The sequence below is a fragment of the Sinohyriopsis cumingii genome, chromosome 18 (assembly GCF_028554795.1).
Source record: "Sinohyriopsis cumingii isolate HCF-2022 chromosome 18, ASM2855479v2, whole genome shotgun sequence".
NCBI lineage: Eukaryota > Metazoa > Mollusca > Bivalvia > Unionida > Unionidae > Sinohyriopsis > Sinohyriopsis cumingii.
In genome coordinates this window covers 65,910,648-65,930,989 of record NC_142978.1, presented here as the reverse complement: position 1 = coordinate 65,930,989, position 20,342 = coordinate 65,910,648, and the positions used below count along the sequence as shown (strand labels likewise).

Sequence of the window (20,342 nt, the reverse complement as noted above, 5' to 3'; positions counted from 1 at the left end):
TAGAAGAGTAGTTTCACTACTGTGGCAAGGGCAATATACAGATTGTACACTGCTAAAAAGACTGTTTGAATTCAGATGAGATACAAGCTGGGATAGAAAGACCTTTTCTAAGATTATTTTATGTATGAATGGGAGATTAGAAACTGGGCGTTAATTCTTTAAATCGTTATGGTCGAGTGTTGGTTTCTTCAGCAGAGGCTTTACAATGGCGGTTTTGAAAAATGATGGGAATTCCTCGGATTAGAGAGAGAGGTATTAATAACATCAGTTAGTGAAGGCAATACTGGATCTAAGCACTCAAGCAGCAACGATGTTGGAATTGGATCAAGTTCACATGACTTTGGTGCACTCTTCATCACGATTGTAGATACTAAATCCATAGAGACAGACATCAAATGCTGCTAATGGTTGCCGCTGAATTCTGTATCCCAACTGTTACGTTTGTAGGCTCGAATAAACAGCAACACAGAAAGAGTGAAAACAACAAGTTTTTCAAATTTAGCAAATAATTTATTTCCCTGGAAAAATTCTGTACAATGACAGCAGAGAACTTATGGTTTTCTAGAATCAAATCCAAAATTAATCCAAGAATATCCAAAAATAATCCAAGAATAATCCACAAATTAAATTGCAAACGTCCTAGTAATAAATGTTCTAATAATTTCAAGTTCGAATCCTGATGGAAAATCCAAAATGGATGACGATGACGTATGCTGTAGTCAATACTGTGCATTATGTACAGTTCCTTGTAGAAATACAAATAATGACATTACAGTGTTGGAAATCCAAATTAAATTTGTAAGCAATGTCTTTCCAAAATTTCTGAGTGAGCACTCCTCAAAGTATTTCCAGAGAAAAAAACAATTAATCATTTTGAAATCCAACTGATCTGAAGAAAATTATAACTCAAAATCTGGCTACAACAAAATAACTTGACATCAGTGCAAAAAGCCCAAAACTGAGAAATCTGTCTCCACGCATCTCTATTAAAACTAACAAATGCGCAGTAATGGAAAAAATCGGAATTGCAAAATTCAAAAGGGGAGGGTCACGTGATCGGGTTTACGTCAGTTACACCAAAAATGCCCCTGACGAAAGCCAATCATTTTAAAATAAAATAGAACTTGTTTACCAAGGTTGCTACAAATTCTGAAATAAGGTCAGCGTTTAGATCAACACCTAGTGTGTACAAAAAGAACGATTCAAGTCAACCGATTTTCTGGAAAAATATCATTTCCAATGAATAAATTTACATTATAATAGCATATAATAGAATAAAATTGTAAAATATTCAAACAATTAAATTAAAATAAATATGAATTAAATCAGATATATATAGCACAACTATATGATGACGACGAGTCAACTGAAATTGTGTTGTCAAGCTTATCTCTAATGGTTTGTACTTTGTCACGGAAGAAATTTGCAAACAGGTCCGGAAGGTCGACTTCTCTAGTTGGAAGTGGTGTACATTTGTTCCTTGACATTAACTTGTTAGTAACCACGAAAAGCTCTTTGCAGCTGAAACTTTCCATAATCTTAGTACTGTAGTGGGTTGATTTTGCTGCATGGACTATGTTTGTGACGTTCTTCTTAGCGGCTTCATAGATTTGCTTATAAATAGTGAGTCTGGTGGAAAGCCAAAACCTCTCAGCTTTATGGCGGTCTCTTAGCAGTGCGGAGCTGGTCCCTAACATTGCTATACCATGGAGAACACTTTTGAATTGATACTCTGCACTTGGTGGCTGGGACATGTTTGTCGAGCAATGAACGCAGGCAGTTATCGAGTTGTTCTGCTGTAGGAGGTAGGCAAGTTGTTTGGTTTGCTTGGATGTCATTCATTAGTTTGGTTCTATTTATTCATCAAAGAGGTTTCTCTTAGTAGAAAATACAGGGTTTAGGGACTGATATGTCAAGATGGCATATAATGCAGAGATGATCTGATGCAAGTTCGTGGGATACCAGGGAGGAACGTATAACATTATCATCAGGTCTAAGAAACCAGTCTAAAATGTGACCATGTTTATGGGTGGGTTGGTTAACTGACTGTTTGAGGTTGAAGACATTAATTGAATCTAGAGGTTTTTATGTGTTTGGGTTTCCGGGACAGTCAAAGTGAACGTTGAAATCTCCAAGAATAATCAGGTTGCCACCTATCAAATTTCCATACTCCAGGAGATTCAGAAACTGCTCCAAAAAGAGATATTTAGTCAGCTTGTTTTTTCTACTAGGAGGGCGGTATAGGCAGAAAAATGGACTGCCCTTTGTTCCAGTGTAAGTGTGGTTTGGATTAGTTGAAACGATGTGTTGTAGAAATTGAAAGTTCTGGTGTGGTTAAGACGTTTGATCATGGAGTTCTTTATGAAGACAGCAATTCCATCTACGCGAGAGTAGCGGGGGAACGACTTGATGGAATAACCAGTGGGTGTTATATCCGTGCACTTGGGATCATCGCCTGATGTTTTAGCCATGCTTCTGTCAGGAAAAATACGTCGATATTCTGATTGTTGATAAAATTAAATATTTCTGTGGGCTTTTCCGGTGATCCTACTGATTGGGCATTGAATAATGCAGTACGCAGAGTTACCTGTTGGATAGTTGACACAAAGGTTGACGATTTAATAGGGATTCGAATTAGGTTATCTAAATTAACGGGCGAATTTTTAAATTGTTGAGCCGGAAAGGGCATAAGGGAGATAACTGGAATTTTTCGTCCTGTTCTATGCCGGCCACTTTGAAACAACGTTTCTTTTTTCGCTTCTGTTTACATTTAAGTAATGATGAATGTAGCCCCAGTTCGTTTAGTCTAGAGCACAATGTAGTGTGGAGAGCCAAGGAGTGATCATTTAAAGCAATTAATGAGGGTCCATCATATCATAAACGGGTTGACTGGCGAGTATCATGTGATGGCGGTTTGTTCAACAACAAAGGAAGTTGTAGCAGTGGAGCAAGACAGCTGAGAAAAAGTCTAATTGTTCTCGTTTCCAAAACAAGGAGATGAAGAAATACATACGAACTGAACAGCCAATGCATGATGAACACAATAACGTAGACGAAGACAGGCAACAAGCACATATATCATGAAAAACGGCACAAAAAAAACCAAAACAAAATAGAACAGCTACTTCAAGCGGGTTAAGTGATAGCGGCCATCTTGTACAATTATGTATCATATTACCATAAAAGTATGCATATATACTGTGAACAATTTTAAACGATGCAGCTTATTTATTTTCATCCCCTCAACATTCACCATCGGCATGTACCGAATTTGGCAGGGTAGTATGATAATGTAAAAGGTGTTGAAAGGCTGTTCAACTTGCTATATAAATTCGATCAAAGTTTATTTAGAAACTAACTCAACTGCCCGTCCTAGGACGGGAGAGATAAAAGAAACTTTCTACATAAAATGTAAAAATGTATTTAAAAAACATTAAAAGCTTTGGATGAGCGAGTTTAAAAGAAGTTTGGACATAAAATAAAAAGAATATTGTTAAAGAATAGGACCAAATTGGGATGCCGCCGCGAGTTTCGAACTCGGGACCTCTTGTTTGGCAGCTGGGACACCGAAAGAGAAATGTTGGGCTTTAGATATAAAGAGATAACCTGAATGTCTGTCTCGAGTTGAATCAATCAGAGGGCTATCACCTCACTTTCATGACATTCATAATAATAATACTCATCAGAAGTCAAAGCAATCATGCCAAGTTTAATCAAAAACTGTTCACAATAAAGTCTCTTGAATTGCAATAGTTGTTCGTGAACAAAGGTCAAACACAATGGTCTAAGGATCTTTTGAACTTTTTCAAATGACCAAACATGTATTTTTTATTGGTTTCAAAAGCATTTTGACCTCCATTATGCACTGCTTCTACTCGCTTGCAAGTCCAACTACAAACTGTACAGACCCGACTTTAACTCGCATAATGAGCTGGCAGTTCTAGGTCTATGAAGTTTGTAAGGAGTAATCAGTAAAACAAACTACATTGACCTTGATCTTCCTGTGCATTATGCGACGGCAGATCAGGGTCTTTGTCGCTTGCAGTTGGACTCGACTTATAAATAAGTATAAGTGCATTAAATCACGTGTAGCGTTCTATATTTCTTAGGGTGTTTCACTAAAAGTCTCATATTGTTCCCTTCACATTAATACTGTTGAAAATCTTATTCATTGATTGGTTTTTCAAAACAATACAACACTAATAAAGAATTAACATTGTCATAAAATCCAGAAATCTCTGGACAAAAACCAGAGTCCCATATTGTTCAACACCAGAAAAAGACTGCCAGCTTTTCAATTTAAAACTCAATTGTTTCCATCTTTTCTACGATCTCTACATGTAACGAAATCTCCAATATTATCAAAAGTGTTACAACACAAATATTGTTGAATTTCAAGTGGCAGAGAAACTGAGAAATTCTGTAATCCTTGGACTTAATTTTGCAGAACCTTTTGTCCCATTCAAAACTGTTGGGAAAAATGTATGTCATTTTTTATTGGAAGTGGGGGTGGGGAGGTGTTGGATTGAATCCTGTTTTAATTACCCATCGTTAGCACAAAGAGTCTTAATTCACTCAAAGGGTGAATTACAGAACTTTCTCAAAGGCGATCTTGCGTCGCTGTCCATGTATAGTCACTTTCATCTTTTTCGAAGACGCAGACTACTAGTGGGATATCAATGCGAGGTGGGTGGAAGGAGGGAATCTGGCAATCCAACCCCCGCCCCCAACAAAACAAAAAATAAGAAAGAAAAAAAATTCAATGTCAGTAATAAGACCTACTTCTAGTTCGGTGGGAGACCGAGGACAAAACTGGTAACATAAAAACATGGAAATACCCTTACGGTAGAGGTGTTCACTAATGAAAGATCGTATTGACTTGGGACACCTTTTGTGTCATGAACATAGGTCGTAGAGAATATATTATAACTTCGCTTTGGTACACCAAGGAACAAATGTAGGAAGAGGTTGTGCTGGATCGCCAAAGTGCGGCTATCACTTGATCTCCAAAGACAAATGAGTAAGATAGGCCCATGAAGTAGCAATAGTTAAATTTCAGGAATGAAGGGTTCGTCTTGTAAGGGACTGATAAGCTATTTGGTTGTTGTTATAATCCACCTCGAATAGTACATGCCGCAATATCAGCCAAACGTTTTAGAGGACGGAACACAAGCTTCCTATCCGTTCTTCTCCCTTAGAAGCTGCCAAGTAGATCTGCCTAATTGGGCATAAAGTCAATCTTAATCACCCTAATAGTGGAGCTAACGAAAGAGGCTGGTTTTGTACTACAAAATCTGGTTAGCAGAGGAGAAACCAGCTCATAATTTGCATTGAACCGCAAACAGGCCGACTCCAAACGTTAAACATGTGGCTCACTCCTTCGTCTCGCGGAGAGCAAGAAAACAGTTTTGAGGGTAGCTTCACCCCAAGGTTCAAAAGAGTTTTTGTTCGGTAAAAACAAGCACACACCTGAGATATTTCATATATACATTAGAGAGCTAGACAACAGTCTATGGAGCTTTAAATACATGATCAGACCAACAATACGAGAATCCAAACCGGTTGCAGGACCTAGCGAAAATCTGATCGTGTTGGAAAGGGCTGCCCTATAGCCCGTGACAGCAGAAAACGAGTATTGCCTCTCATTAAAAATGAAGAAAAGAAAATCTGCCAATACAATCGTATAGAGGCAAGGAGAGTTAACACATTTGCTACTACACCAATCGCGAAAGATTCTGCACTTGGCATCACAGACCTTGGGCGTCTCCTGACCTGAATGATGCAACTGGCAACTTGCTGAAAACATATTCTGGTGGATATATAGTTCGTGATAAGCCAAACTTCAAGGTTAAGCATTTGTGGGTGGTTATGCAGGCGGTTGTGTTGCGACAGAATGTCCATCCTCTGTGGCATTGTCCTGGACTGGTCTAAAAGAAGGTCTAGAAGTTTCTGCTTATATGGGTTTAACGTCATTTATCAGCACATGGTAGGCAATACATGGCGGCCAGTATATTTGTTGGAGGGGGAACTCGAGAGAACCACCAGCCAAAAAAGAAGCTACTGGCAATCCTTCACACATAATCACGTTGGCCTAGCTAAGAATATGCAGAGATTAAATGGCTGTGATTTGTAAAGGCAAGCGCCTTATACCAATTAGCCACCCGGGGCCCGATAGGTCGAAAATGAGCTCATCTGCGAACATAATTACTTTCTGAAGTTCTTAAGGGATCATCCTGATGGGTGGAAAGCCGTAAGCGATTAGACGATTCCACTTCAGGTTGAAAGCGTCCACTGCCCAGGTTCTCTGGTCTGGGACTGGGCAAACGTTGTTGTAGGATTTAACGCCATTTTTCAACACAAGATAGGCTATACATGGCAGCCAGTATAACTGGTGGAGCAAGAACCCTGGAAAACCCCGGGAAGAACCACCGACCCACGAGAAGCTACTGGCACTGGGCAAACGTAAAAAGAGAGCTTGTTGTTTAGCCTTGTTACTGTAAGCCATTCGTGCCCCACATCAGGCGCCATTGTAGTAGGTGTAGCATTATTTGGGAGAAATAACAACGTTACGTTTCCGTGGGTTCTTCTACTTTAATCAGACTTGATGATGACTAAATAAAGACCATGAAGATGAAGACAATGAAGAAAATGAAGACGAAGATGAGCGCCCTGTAGTACTTTGGTGCGCAATAGTAATTTTCTTCGATACAGTTCTTCAAGTATCGAGTAACATGTTGCACTCAGAAGTTGAAGCTGACTCCTGGAGTGTCGTTGGAGGAATGAACAATGGAACGGGGAACTTGTTAAAGTAATCGTCAGTTGCATGTTAGACATGTACAATGCAAGCAACTCCCTACTCACTCACCACGCGTACCACAGAACATGTATATGGACAATATACGTTACTGTATTGAATCTGTAACACCAAAATAATAACTGCACACAAACAATACCAGTGTTTTCCATCACAAACCACCAGCGGTCTCCTCCAAAGTATGAACAAAGAATCTGCTACGGATTGTTGCAAAGGCCATTCCGTTAGGACAACCCTGCCTCTACTGAACATCTTCTGTTTGTGATTGAGCTGACTCACCAATCGTCCATTATCCTTAACCAAACCTCTAAAACGATAGATAGTTTGGCACCTACTGGAATTAAAAGAAGAGAGACACGCCTTAGGTGAGAAAACGAGTCACCAGGTTTTTTGGCCCCTCCCCCCTTTTCCTTAGGAAAAGAAGGGCCAGTAAAAATTTCCCTTCGCCTCTCAAGCAAACCGTGCTAAGGCCCGTACGCCTAGGTGATGTCCGAATTCGACATTTTTTCACTCGGGCTGCGTGGCTTCGAGGAATTCACTGCTAGCCGCTAGGGGGCGGTCAGGGTGACCCTGCTTCTTGGCCGGTTTCGACACGTCATGAGCAGATGCGAGAACTGGTGTGGCCGATTGTTCAGGTCCTAGCAATCCATGAGGGTATGCGACCTCAGAATAGGGTCTCTGCATCCAGAATAGCAGCCCGCAGAAGGTTCTTACTGTGTTCCAGTGAGATTTTGGCGGTGATCAAAGTAACATCCCTGCTGAGGTGGAGTAACTCTGCTGATAATACCATGAGTATGGACAAGGGGCAAATCGAAATACCTCAGTTAATGCCACCAGCAAATTCTGATGTGCGGTTGGCAATAGCCTGTCCTCTTTCAGCCTCCTTCATATTTGACCTAGTCTTATGTTATATGGCCTCCAGTGGCTGGCTCGAAAGTGGGCCCATGTCCCAGAATAAATATTTCTGACACTCTTGCTTCCAAGGTGGGAGGAGAGTGAACTCTATAACACTAGATGCAGAGATTGGAGGTCTGAACGTGAAAGGGGGGGGGGGGAATGACCATCCCCTATGCTGCCTAGCAAACTCCTAGCCCTTATTAAACCCCAGAGAAAGCTTCTTGACCATGGACAAGCGGGGAAGTAAAAGGAGATCTATGCAGGAGGCAGCAATGGAGAGACTTTTTGTCTTCGGACCTAGAGGGCTTGGGACACAAGGACGATAAGCGTCAATGACCACCTAGGATAATTATTAGGAGGGGGAAGAGGATCGGAAAGGAGGCGCACTGAACTTGCATGATTCCATGTCGACTGACAGGGAAGTCTTCGCCTTGTGCTCACTTCTGGGAGTCAGGACTTCGTGGTCAAGTGTCACTCTGCTGCGGGGAAGACCCGAGTCATGGGGAACCACGTCCTATAACTCCCGACTTGGACAGAGGGGATCGTGTCCGGTGACAGACTCAGCAGGAGATACTTTTATTCTCTCACTTTTTAAAGAAAAGGTGGGCATTGTTATTCTGCCCATCCTAAATGGTGACAGACTAACAGACACTTGTTTGGCTAACACTGTCATAAATAGGAAGCTCCATGATGGCTGCCTGTCTCCATATTTAAATAGAAAGTTCCTTATACTTGTACGTAAAATTAGAACAGATATTTTATGTGGACAGAACTTGAATACCTCTGAATTGTGCAGTAATATGGGGCATACAATTAATGTTCCGATGCATCTGCAAGCTTCTTCTGCACCTCTGCATTCCCAGGTCTGAAATCAGGTTATGGTACATACGTGGGTACATGATATACAACCAGAAGGTTCTCCAGTTCCCTCCATCTACAAAACCACTTGCTGTCAACTACTGAGCAGTCAATGTCATCATATGTTTGTTAGGACTTGTAGCCTAAACTGATGCGAAATAAACTTTCAACTTGTTTTTAAATTTCCTTGTCAGACTTTATTTCACTTTACTATATGATACATTCAACGCTATATATCCATGATTGTGCTGATGTGTCATTAACTTCTATACATAAATACATGTGATTCACTTTGCACTACATAGCCAGGATTGTGTGGATGTGCCATTAGACACTCTATTTAAATAAACATGTAAGACATACAAATGGAACTGTAATCTCAAATGGACCAGTACCCTCAAAATTGTTCAGCAAGAAATTGAAACAATCTTAAAACTTTCACATATTATTTATAATATTTTCAAACAACTGTGATTCGACTTGTTTTTATGATAGGGAATATCAACATCTAATAACAACATAAATGGCATCATAGCATCATGTAAGGTTAATCCAAATTGACCAAGTATGTAAATGTATTTCAAAAGTCATTTCGCTAGAATAATCATTGTTTTGTTGAATAAAATCTGGATTTTTGGACACATGATAAACAGGATCTTACATGCGATCATTTCAAATGAAATTTATTAAACGGGCCTAATATTTCATCTGAATCACTTGTGCAAGATCCTCCATATAGATGAAGTTTGCTTGCACACCTTGGATCGGCTAAATTTAAAAAAAAAAAACCTGCTGTCCTTTAATACTGTCCTTTCAAAACTGATCCATGCAATCTGTTGGAGTTTTATTCCATACATAGAGAAAACTAAATACGTGTTTATTTTCAAGTGGGCACAAACAAAGAGGTTTTTTGCAATACACAGACAAAACTAAATATGCATTTTGTTCAAGTATACAGAAATAGTTTAATACAGCATAGGATTATGTCAAGGCTGGTGGGCTGAAACGTATATTCCTAAGCTGTATCCAGCAAGTTATTTCTGCAAACTTGGAACAAAGGACTTGTGTTCTTTTATATTTATCAATATCTCCTTTTTATTCACACATTCTCTTAAATTAGTTTAATGTATACTTCTATAAATTGGATTAGGCAATTGGCAACTAACTCTAACTTTCTTGGTGGCTGATATCACTACTTACAGTACTTAGCTATTTTCACAGCAGCAAAAGTGGCCAGTTTCACCAAATATAGCAATAATCATTCCCAATAATTTATAAGCGGAAAAATGTTGAATATTTAAAGTTGTAAAAGTAGTCATAGCCTGGGTGTGTGATACAAAATCACAGACTGAACATCTGTACCAAGATCAGCCATGTAAGATTAAATGGGTATGTAATAAAAATTCTACTCTTTTTAAATCATGAAATTCAATAAGTTTTCAAAAAGAGAAACAAAAATTTATGAAAATCTTTAAGCTTTGATTATTTAAATTGAATCAAAATAAATTGACAAAATATCATTGCTTTGTAATTATCAGCTCAGGTTCAAGTTTAGTGTTGTGAATACATAACATGATAACATAATAACAGATGCACATGTAAAACATGACCACATAACTTAATGTATCATGAAGAATGTTACTACATAACCTAATGTAATTATTGTGATGAAAATGATCTCCTAACTACATATTAATGCATTATGTGAACCTGGTCACATAACTAATTATTAATATAACTGTTATGAAAATCATGACCACATAAATAATTATAAATGTATTATGAAGAACATGACCACATAATTACAAATGTATGTGTTTTGTAGAATCCAGAATTCATGTGTATTCTTAACACATCTAGTTCTGCAAAGCTTCGTTCAAGTGATCCTTGATGCTTCAATTGTCTCTCAAAGACAGGTGATCTTAAATGTTTGTGTGTTTGTAGTGTTTGTATGTGCATGCATTTTGACTGGTTCAAAAGAAATACAAAAGGAGGCAAAAATGATTTCTTGTCAATAACATTTATTATTACTCACCATTGAGTACAAAAGCATACATTTGTCTACCTTACCGCATTTCGCCATATAAATTTAGGCAGACTGCATACACTTATCCGAATCACTAAAACAGGTTCTTAATTCTCCATAGATATATGCAATAAACATATGGCAATGATTGCTACTCTGACACTTCTATAGGTATTACATGAAAATGGAATGTTTAACCCAGATAGTGAGAAAAGATTACTGCTAACTACAACATAGACCCTGGTCTGCCATCACACAATGACAGCAGATCAGGATCTATAATATTTGTTCTATTGATTACTCCTAACAAACTGAGTAGACCCAGATCTGCCAATGCATTATAGGATGACAGATCTGGGTTTGTGAAGTTTACAGTTTAACTGGATTTACAAGTTGAGTATATATGGCATTCTTACCAAAAGAATACAAATATAATTTATGATTTACTGTAAATAATAATGTTCCTGGACAACATTATAATAAATCGATATGATCTTTAGATCTGAATCTAAGACAGACTGGCATTTCATACAAAATGAATAAGTCCAAAGCCTTAAAAACAAACTGCAGGTCCCTGTATATTTGCTCTGTTTAGAATGCTTCGAAAATCTATCCAGTTTGTTTTCTATATCCAATTAAAGGCAATATTACAAAAGTTTTGCTGACTTCCAAACTGCAAACTATTCACTGAAATATACAGTTCAAACATAAAACACAGATAGATAAAAAGATTAAATATCAAAATTTTCATGAAATCATAATGGTTGAGGCATTTCAGCTGCCATCCAATATTAGGAATATTTGGGAATTTTCTTTTATGCAAGTGTCTTAGTACAGTATACATCATACATATATAACAGAAAACAGATAGCACATTTATGAAGGAAATGGACACAGATAAAAAAACCACCTATATATTCTTCAGTTAAGTTCTGTACAACATTTATCCCAGTGTCTCATGTAATACAAAGATATCTCAACCCTCTAATTTTCTTTTCGAACTAATCTTTTCTTATTAAGTCAAACTAATCACAGAATTTGGGTTGTAGAAAATCCAGTTATTTTTCAGAATATATGAATAGAATCCCAAAATTGAAATAAGGTCATTAATTGTGAAGAATTGTTTCATAAGCTCCATGAATTCCTGAATAGACATCCATTGCTCTTCCTTTCAGGGACAGCTGAAAAAGCAAAACAGAACCTTAAAAGTCATGCATATCAATCAGACTCCATACCTGAATAAACAACCTTTAAAGAAATAATATTGTTATAATGAATCTCTATAAACAATTCAAATTTGATTAATGAGATACTTGAGAAATGGTTGCAACACCAAGATGTAAAGCCTGAACAATTATAAAGTAATTCAATGGTGAATTCTACAAAAAACAAATGTTGGCAAGACATAAATACCAAGGAAATTATCATAAATGAAAACCATGACCATTTACATTTTCAGTAAATATATACTTTTAAAGAAATTGTAAAACTGAAAATATACAGTTCACACTGTTAAAGATGATTTGGCATGAAATAGATGTTGCCTTTAATACTAATCGGAAATGGATTAATATAATAATTATAAAGCTTGGTCTTACCGTAAAATTGGGATTTCCTGGTTGTATCTTCAACTCGGCTAGAACCCAGATTCCATTTGTCAACTTGAGTGATTGGTACAACATGTCTTGACCTTCTACATTTCGCTTCGCTATTGTAAAGATGTTATTATTCCTTAATTTCTGGGAAACAGTATCTGAAATAAACAGACACTAGGTGCTGAATATATTAACACAGCCATTTCACACTGAATTGGAATTGATACAGAACAATTCTGTGATGTTGCTATATCAGCAAAGAATAAAATGAAGATATGTTCAGATGCAACATCTAATGGAAAGGCCTTAAGGATGCATCTTTATGAGAGATCTTGAGGTATGTGATAAACTGATATTGAGGATGGATCAAGTGTCATCTTAGGGATGCATATTTACAACAAACCAAGAGATATGTACTGAAACCAATACCATGAGATGTAAATAAATTTGTATTGAAACAATCAGAGCTATCAAAAAACATGTAATGAAAGCAATCTAAAAAAAAATAGGTCAGTGTTGTCCTTGAAGATATATCTTTATAAGATATCAGGAAACATGTACTGAAGCCAATTTCATGGATGGGTCAGTGTTTGTCACTGAAGACACATCCATACACATGTAAACACTAGTGGAGTTATATCATAAATAGAGGGTTTTAATAAATACTTGTAAGTATTTCAAATGAACTTTAATAAATGTGTTGAACAAAGTCTGTCCTATGCAAGAGCTGATGACCCCCAAAAAGAAATTGAAATTAGTTAACAGATTTTTTGTTTCATTTGAGCAAAATTCTGTTAATTACATGTCAAAAAATCATTTCAATAATAAAAAAATTAATAACAAATTGAAATGACTTCTGAAGTACACTTGGATGACTAGGACATTGTGCCTTTGCATTGTTGTTAGAGATGAAACAAGTAACGGAACATTCCAATCAGAATACACTTTTGACGACATTTTGTACAAAGACACATAAGGCAAAATATAACCTATGATGAATTAGTCTGCGAAGGAACCTAAAACCTGCTACATCATCTAAAATACAAACACTCACAAGGTAATCGTAACATCAAAAGTCTGAATAGTCACAGAGATCACTATATTACAATTTCTATTTATTGTTATTCAAGTGCTCTGGTATAAACAGTGTTTAGAAAGACAAGTTGATAAAGAAAATGCTATCAAAAAAGCCTTTTTATGAATCAATGTATCCAAATTTAATGAAATTGGTAACATGTCAGTAAGATTTTTATTGCTCAATAAATTACTTCCAAGATAGTTTGTTCTGATAGTCTTGCATTTAACTTAACAGGTTATCAAGCATTACTGGCCATATTTATCTACCATCCATCTATATCATTGAAGGAATACTTTTGGTCATACTGAGTTTGATGGTTATCATCGTTGTGACTCAGTCTTGGGAGACCATGTGAGTAGTGCCCTTGGAGTTTCGTCTGTCTCTGGGGTTTTGGCATCATCTGCTGTGGCTGTGCAGGCCTATGCATGAGTGACAGTTCCTATTGCAGTTGGTGCAGACATATTGGGAAGTCTGAGTTGCTGCCACACTCTTCTTTCTGTCACGTTTCTCTGCTGCCAGCTGGCCTCTCCTCATGTCAGCGACTGCTGTGCCCTTGTGGACTGTGCCACAGTCCTCGGCGTGCACTTTCCAGCCGTCGGGTGAAATGTTGCATGCCTTCATGTCCCTCTTCTACAGATCCTTGAAATGGAGTGAGGGGCGGCCAACTCTTCTGGTGCCAACGGCCAGCTGTCCATATAGGAGGTCCTTTGGCAGCCTTCTATCCTCCATGCATTGGATGTGTCCCAGCTATTCAAGGCGGCGTTTGTTCAGCAGGGAGTACATGCTGTGCATTTGTGCATGCTGCAGGATCTCGCTGTATGAGGCGCGGTCTTGCCAGCTGATTTTCTGGATGTGTTTCAGGCACTGTATATAGAATGAGTTGAGCCAGCACTCTTGCCTCATGTAGGTGCTCTAGGTCTCACTTCCATATAGGAGGATGCTGAAAGCGCAGGCCTGGTAGACTTGGATCTTGATGTGCCCTGTCAGCGTGTTGTTTTCCCACACCATCTTTGTTAGTCAGGCCATGATAGTGTTTGCCTTTCCAAGCCTTCTGTCCAGCTCCACATTGAGTGTCAGAGTGTTGCTGATGGTTGACCCCAAGTATGTAAAGTTGCTGACTGCTTCCTGGGATAAACCATCAATTTTGATGGTTCAGTGATGGCATCTTGCGTACTGATGTTTTTTTTCAGGCTGATGGTGAGCCGGAACTGCTTGCAGGCATCAGCAAAACGGTCTCCCAGTCTCTGGAGGGCATCCTTTGCATGGGTCACAAGAGCATGCAGGTCGACAACAGACATATCTTTTCCCTCCGTCAACTCCAAGAAAAGAGCAAAAAGCAAGGTCTTTGCAACATGATAATCTCTTTCCATGCCAATATGAAGGGAACAGTCCTGTATGATGGATCCTTCTCAGACTCCTTCCCCATGAACAGCAGCATAAAGCAGGGCTGTGTGCTGGCGCTGACCCTTTTTGGGATCTTCTCCCTGCTCCTGTCCTATGTCTTTGGCTTGTCCACTGATGGTGCTCATCAGGGAGATACTCTCTGCTGACGACACACCTCTTGAGACTCAGTTTGATGGTAAAGAAGGAAAATTACGCCTATATTCATTTGAAAATTTCATAATCACAAAATACAATTTATTCAAGACCCATAATATGTGATTTAATTGATTTAGATGCCTGACTTTACTGACTGTATTTTGAATAATGCAGCTTAGTGAGTGTGGGGATGTCAATTAATACCAAAAATGGACAAAATAAAAGAATGAAAAGAGATGGATTGTATAGTTCTTTTTTAACATCAGCAAATATTTAAATTCTACATTCAATGAATATCTGAATAGGAAATTTGATATCTGTTCCAACTCTATGATGTCATCTTTAACAAGTATGATAACCTTGGAACATGTGGCATGTTTTTTGGTGTGGTGGTTATAACATAACATAATAGTTTTACAATGGGCCCGAAATACACAATAATAATGCACATATTGCACCACTGGTCAGATAAATATTATACACTCCAAGGTAGCCTATTCCTGTTTATCAAATGAAATTAGTTGCACTAAAACTTGGCCAATAATCAAACAGCACTTCTCAAATCTCTTTCAAGATGATTTCTTGTGAAATGTTAAGAGTATTTTAATTTCTAGCAATTTAAGTTTTTACATGGCTTAAAAAGCACTCCAAAGTCATTAAAAAAAGGTTTAAAGGTTGGTCTACATTTCCTTGTACTATCTTTAGTTTGATATCCATCCGAAAAGTAATGGTCATTAAATCTAAGCACCCCAAAATCATTAAAAAAGGGTATTAGGTGGGTCTACATTATCTTGTGCTATCATTAGTTTAGTATCTATTACTGAGTAAGGGTCAGTACATAGAAAAAGTACCTTGTCACAGGTTGTCTATAAAACAATACAGTATAGACAATACAGAGCTGCGAACCATCCAGACTTGCAATTAGTGAAAAGAGGGATAAAAATTTGTGTATTGTCAAAACAGTGTAAAATTATACCATGACACTAGCTCCATCCACTTTGATGGCCAGTACTGCATTATACGAAAATCCCAAAACAAAAATAAAACATTTTTTACACTAATTAAATGTACAAATTTTTTGTAGCCAAATTTACAAAATACACAAACTTCACACTATTTGTCATAATGCTGTGGCAGACTTGAACTTCCTCAATTTGGCTATGGTAAATTTGTTTTCAAAACAGTTCAGACTTCTTGCCTGTTGTTTAATCTTGGTGACTAAATTTGTTGCAAATTTCAGCACCTAAGAAGGCACTAAAGTTTGTCTGTCTTATTTTCCTTACAATAGGAAATACTCTTTCACTGTCACTGTTGATGTCAACTGAGAAAGGCAGGTTGTGTTCAACAAGAAAACTCAAACAATGCTTCAACATTTGCTGTTGCTGTTGTTATTGGGTTTAATGCCATTTTTAAGCACAAGATAGGCTATACATGGTGGCCAGTACAAATGGTGGACAAAGAACCTTGAAAACCCTGGAAAGAACCACCAACCCACAAGCAGCTACTGGCAAGCTTTCTCACATACCCACATCAGCCGAGCCCGAAACTCAAAACCACGCAGACAGGTGAGATGGCAGTGATCCATAACGGAGAACACTTTAGACCACTCGTCCACTTTCAGCATTTGTAGCTTGCAGGATTTGAGTAGGTGGCTTAAACTACTCCAGAGCTGAAATCTGCTTTTCATTTTTCCAATATCTGTGTGCTTTTTGCAGGCTGAGTGCTTTTTCACATTGTTCTGCACATGCCCACTGGGGCTTGTATCGTTGCCTACAATTTGTCATACATGTACTATATACGACAGATAAATTATCAGCAACAATGAGCCTCTGTGCATATTACCTATTCTAAAATTTGCGGCATACTACTGTACGAAAAGCATAATGTACATTGACGTCTGATGGCTGAATGTTAAGGCCAATTTTTGGTGTACTCCAATCTATATTTCATTTTTTGTGGAATGCATATCTTTTCCGTGGAGGTGAAAACATAAAACTGTCGTGTAGCTTAATTACGAAATGGTAATAATCCATGAGATGAGACGTCAAACAATTAACGATTAGTGGGGTTGGCACATGCGTGGAACCATATAAACTCGAGCAAATTATGATACATGCTGATCTTTAAATATTTAAAAAATTCCTACACTCAAAAGGCTGTCTTCATTTGGTCTTTGTTTAAACAAAATTACAGTTGCTGCGATTATGTACGTGTACATGTATTGAAAACAAAAATCAGTTGGGCCCCGATTTTCTTTATAAGTATATGTAAAACTTCTCTTCTAAAACACAGATTATATCCTTTACAATGCTTGTTTCAGGGCAACCCATAACAACTGGATATAGTTCTACTAACATCGCAACTAGCAATACGGGACTCTTATGGGTATCAGTGACCACTGCTGCTATTTTGACTATCACTTAAAGGGATAAAATTTATTTTCTTCATGGTTTAAGCCAATTAAGAATTCAAGAATTCATGATTCTTTTGCATGCGGCGTGAATCCATGAATTGCTACCTTGAGTCCTGACATTCATGCCAAAATCGTGAGGGCTGGAAGGTCTGATAATATCTGAGAATGAGAATTTCAAAAATTCACTAAAACTGCACAGGTTGAAGATTTTGCAATCATCCTTGTCAAATATATCTAGAAATTAATATTTTGGTGAGCAAAATTCTTCAGTATAGTACAATTACCGAGATCACATTGGACCAATAGCCTGCAATGCTGAGTTAAGGCAGGTGTAAATAAACAAAGATTTCCCCAAGGCCTCACCAACTTCTTGTTGACTTTGTAATTTTCTTTCACAAGACTGTTACTGCAGTTAGTGAAACCATACGAGTATTTCTCTTTATATTACTTAATAAAAGGCAGAAGCTGCAACCAGGTTAATTTACATCAAGTCTTGCACAGAGCTCATAGTGCTATGATACAAATAGGTAAAAAGTGACATCAATGAAATCAAAATTTGCCATCAAAGACTGTCAATAATCCTGGAAGCTGCAATCATTCCGCTACAAAATTATTTTACTTACTATTTCAAAGCAACATACCTTAGCAACAGTGCAACAATGTTTGTGCCAAACAGATAATACATTTTGTAGCATCTGCACTTTCCACCATATTGTAAACTTTTAATAGCAAACTGGATTTCATTTTGTGAAGGAACAGAAGATGGAATCAGCAGACTTATTACCTACCTCCATTATGTTGTACATTGTTAATAGTAAACTGAACTTCATTCTGTGAAGGAATATCTTTCCATGTGGCAAGGAATACCCGTTTGTCCATTTCCCCATCCTCTACAAACATGACGTGCAAGGGGACAAGACAGCTCAAGTAAAATACATCAATATTGTTCTTCACAGCAACCTGAAAAATACAAAAGCAAACTTGTCTCTTAACAAGAGATGATGCTGGGCCATTTTCTTATTAAAAATGGTATCATCAGTTCCATGTTTGCATACAGGACTTGCAACCAGAAGGGCAAAGGCTTGAATCTTCAGCCACCATGGTGTTTCTGTGCAAGATACATTACACCTATTGTCTCTGCTTTAGTTCGTCTCTATATTTAAATCTGCTTTGCTTACGAGTGAAATTTCTAATTTTTTCTAATTTTTTATTTTATTTTATAGTTTTAATGCCATTTTTCAGCATATGACAGGCTGTACATGATGGTGGAGAAAGACATTATGGATTGAACCAATGACCCCATAAGCTACTTGCTAGCTTGGACAAGCCAAGACATGAATTTGTGCAGACAGAGGAGATATGTGTGATTGGAAAAGGTGACTGCCTGTAGACCACTCAGTCAGCTGGGGCACCTGAAATGTCTGAAATAGGGAACTTAAAGAGCTCTAATACACATATATGCCAATAATACTGTAATATTTTAATTTTGATAGGTTTTATGCCTTACTGTATATACCTGTGCATAGTTCTTTTGTTGTTTAATGCCATTATTCAGCACAAGATAGGCTAAACATGGCGGCCAGTATTAATGGTGGCAGAAGAACCCGGGAAAACCCCCGAAAGAACCACCGATCCACAAGCATCTACTGGCAAGCTTTCTCACATAACCACATTAGCCGAACCCAAGACTCGAACACATGCAGACAGAGGTGAGATGGCAGTGATCCTTAACGGTAAGCACTTTAGACCACTCAGCCACTTGGGGCCCCTACTTGTGTGTAAGTTGGATCCAAATGCGAACTGCATAAACCCAGATCTACCATTGCACAATGCCCCAGCAGATCAGGGTCTAAGCTGTTTGAAGCTGGACAGGACTTATCTGGTGTTTTCCAATCTTTAATTTTCAATTCTAATAATTTTAGGACACTAAATACAAAACAAAAGCAAAAAGAACAGATCTCCATAAGAAAGAAGACATGCCACAATAAAGAGTGCCATGAGGCAAATGAGATTTAGCATTCATAATTAATAATTCATTATGACATTATTGCAAATATGACCATTCATAAAGGCCTAGTTTTGGACCAGTTTCAAAAATGATAACCATCACTTATCAAACACTTCATTACAACATGGTTCCAACTTTGATTTTATTAAGTGCAACTTTATAATAACTAAATTATCATCACAACTGAATGGTATAACAACAAAAAGCAGAATTAAAAACCAGAACAGTTTACTGCAACAACAAAATCACTGTGACCAATTGCTATGACTTCATAGATCTTGTAAAACATTTTCTTGCACACTGACTAAAGTATTCAATTATTTTATTTACTATTTCAAAGCAACATACCTTAGCAACAGTACTAAAATATATGTGCCAAACAGATAATACATTTTGTAGCATCCACCCTTTCCACCATATTAATTTAATCTGCAGGATTAATCTGTGGTCCAGAACCAGTGAATTAAATCTAAAACAAGTAAACAAGGCAACATCTTGTTTAAAAAGATAATAGACTGTATTTACATGTGAGCCAAATAAGCTCAATTAAGGTGCTGTCTGACACCATATCAAAACCATATCTTAAATATCTCCCAAAATCCTACAAATTAGGCTGCGTGTTTCTACTTGGGTACTTGTTCTATCATGAGTATAATTTCAACCTGGAGTTGGTCACTGATAATAATAATAATAATAATAAAAGTAGCTGTAGTATCAGTATCAGTTATTTTTGTGGATCTAAATTTTAGTGGTTTTGTTAAAAAAAGACAAAACTTTTCATGGGTACTTAAATTGATTGCTTTGCTTATCAAGTTTCCATATGTGTAGTTATTTATTTTAAATGTGTGCGTGATTTGGAATTTTAATGTAGCTTTTTTTATAATTTTTCAGTCATATCGCTACAATGTCTGCAGTGTAACAGTTTATAGTGATGTCTAGCACTGGGGCATCAGGCCGCAGACATTTAGCATGATGCCCCACCCAGTCACATTATCCTGACACCTGGCCAACCAATCCTAACACTAACCTCTTAATGTTGAGCACCAAGCAAGGCAGCTGTTAGTACCCTTTTTGCAAATCTTTGTATAGCTTTTATTTTCAATTTAGAATGCAA

The 20,342-nt window shown here is 37.5% G+C and overlaps 1 protein-coding gene across 2 annotated transcripts in view; it reads right to left on the bottom strand.

Moving 5' to 3' along the window:
• Positions 1-10,570: 10,570 nt before the first annotated feature.
• The window catches only part of LOC149776820 (AP-1 complex subunit beta-1-like), a 53,799-nt gene continuing 44,027 nt past the window's right edge, over positions 10,571-20,342 (bottom strand). For both annotated transcript variants that reach the window (XM_089941534.1, XM_089941533.1), the window contains exons 19-21: positions 18,009-18,180; positions 12,194-12,348; positions 10,571-11,776 (exon numbers count right to left, since the gene is read on the bottom strand). In XM_089941534.1, coding sequence (XP_089797660.1) covers positions 11,702-11,776; positions 12,194-12,348; positions 18,009-18,180 — 402 coding nt within the window. In that variant the 3' untranslated portion in view covers positions 10,571-11,701. The remainder of the gene's footprint in view (positions 11,777-12,193; positions 12,349-18,008; positions 18,181-20,342) is intronic.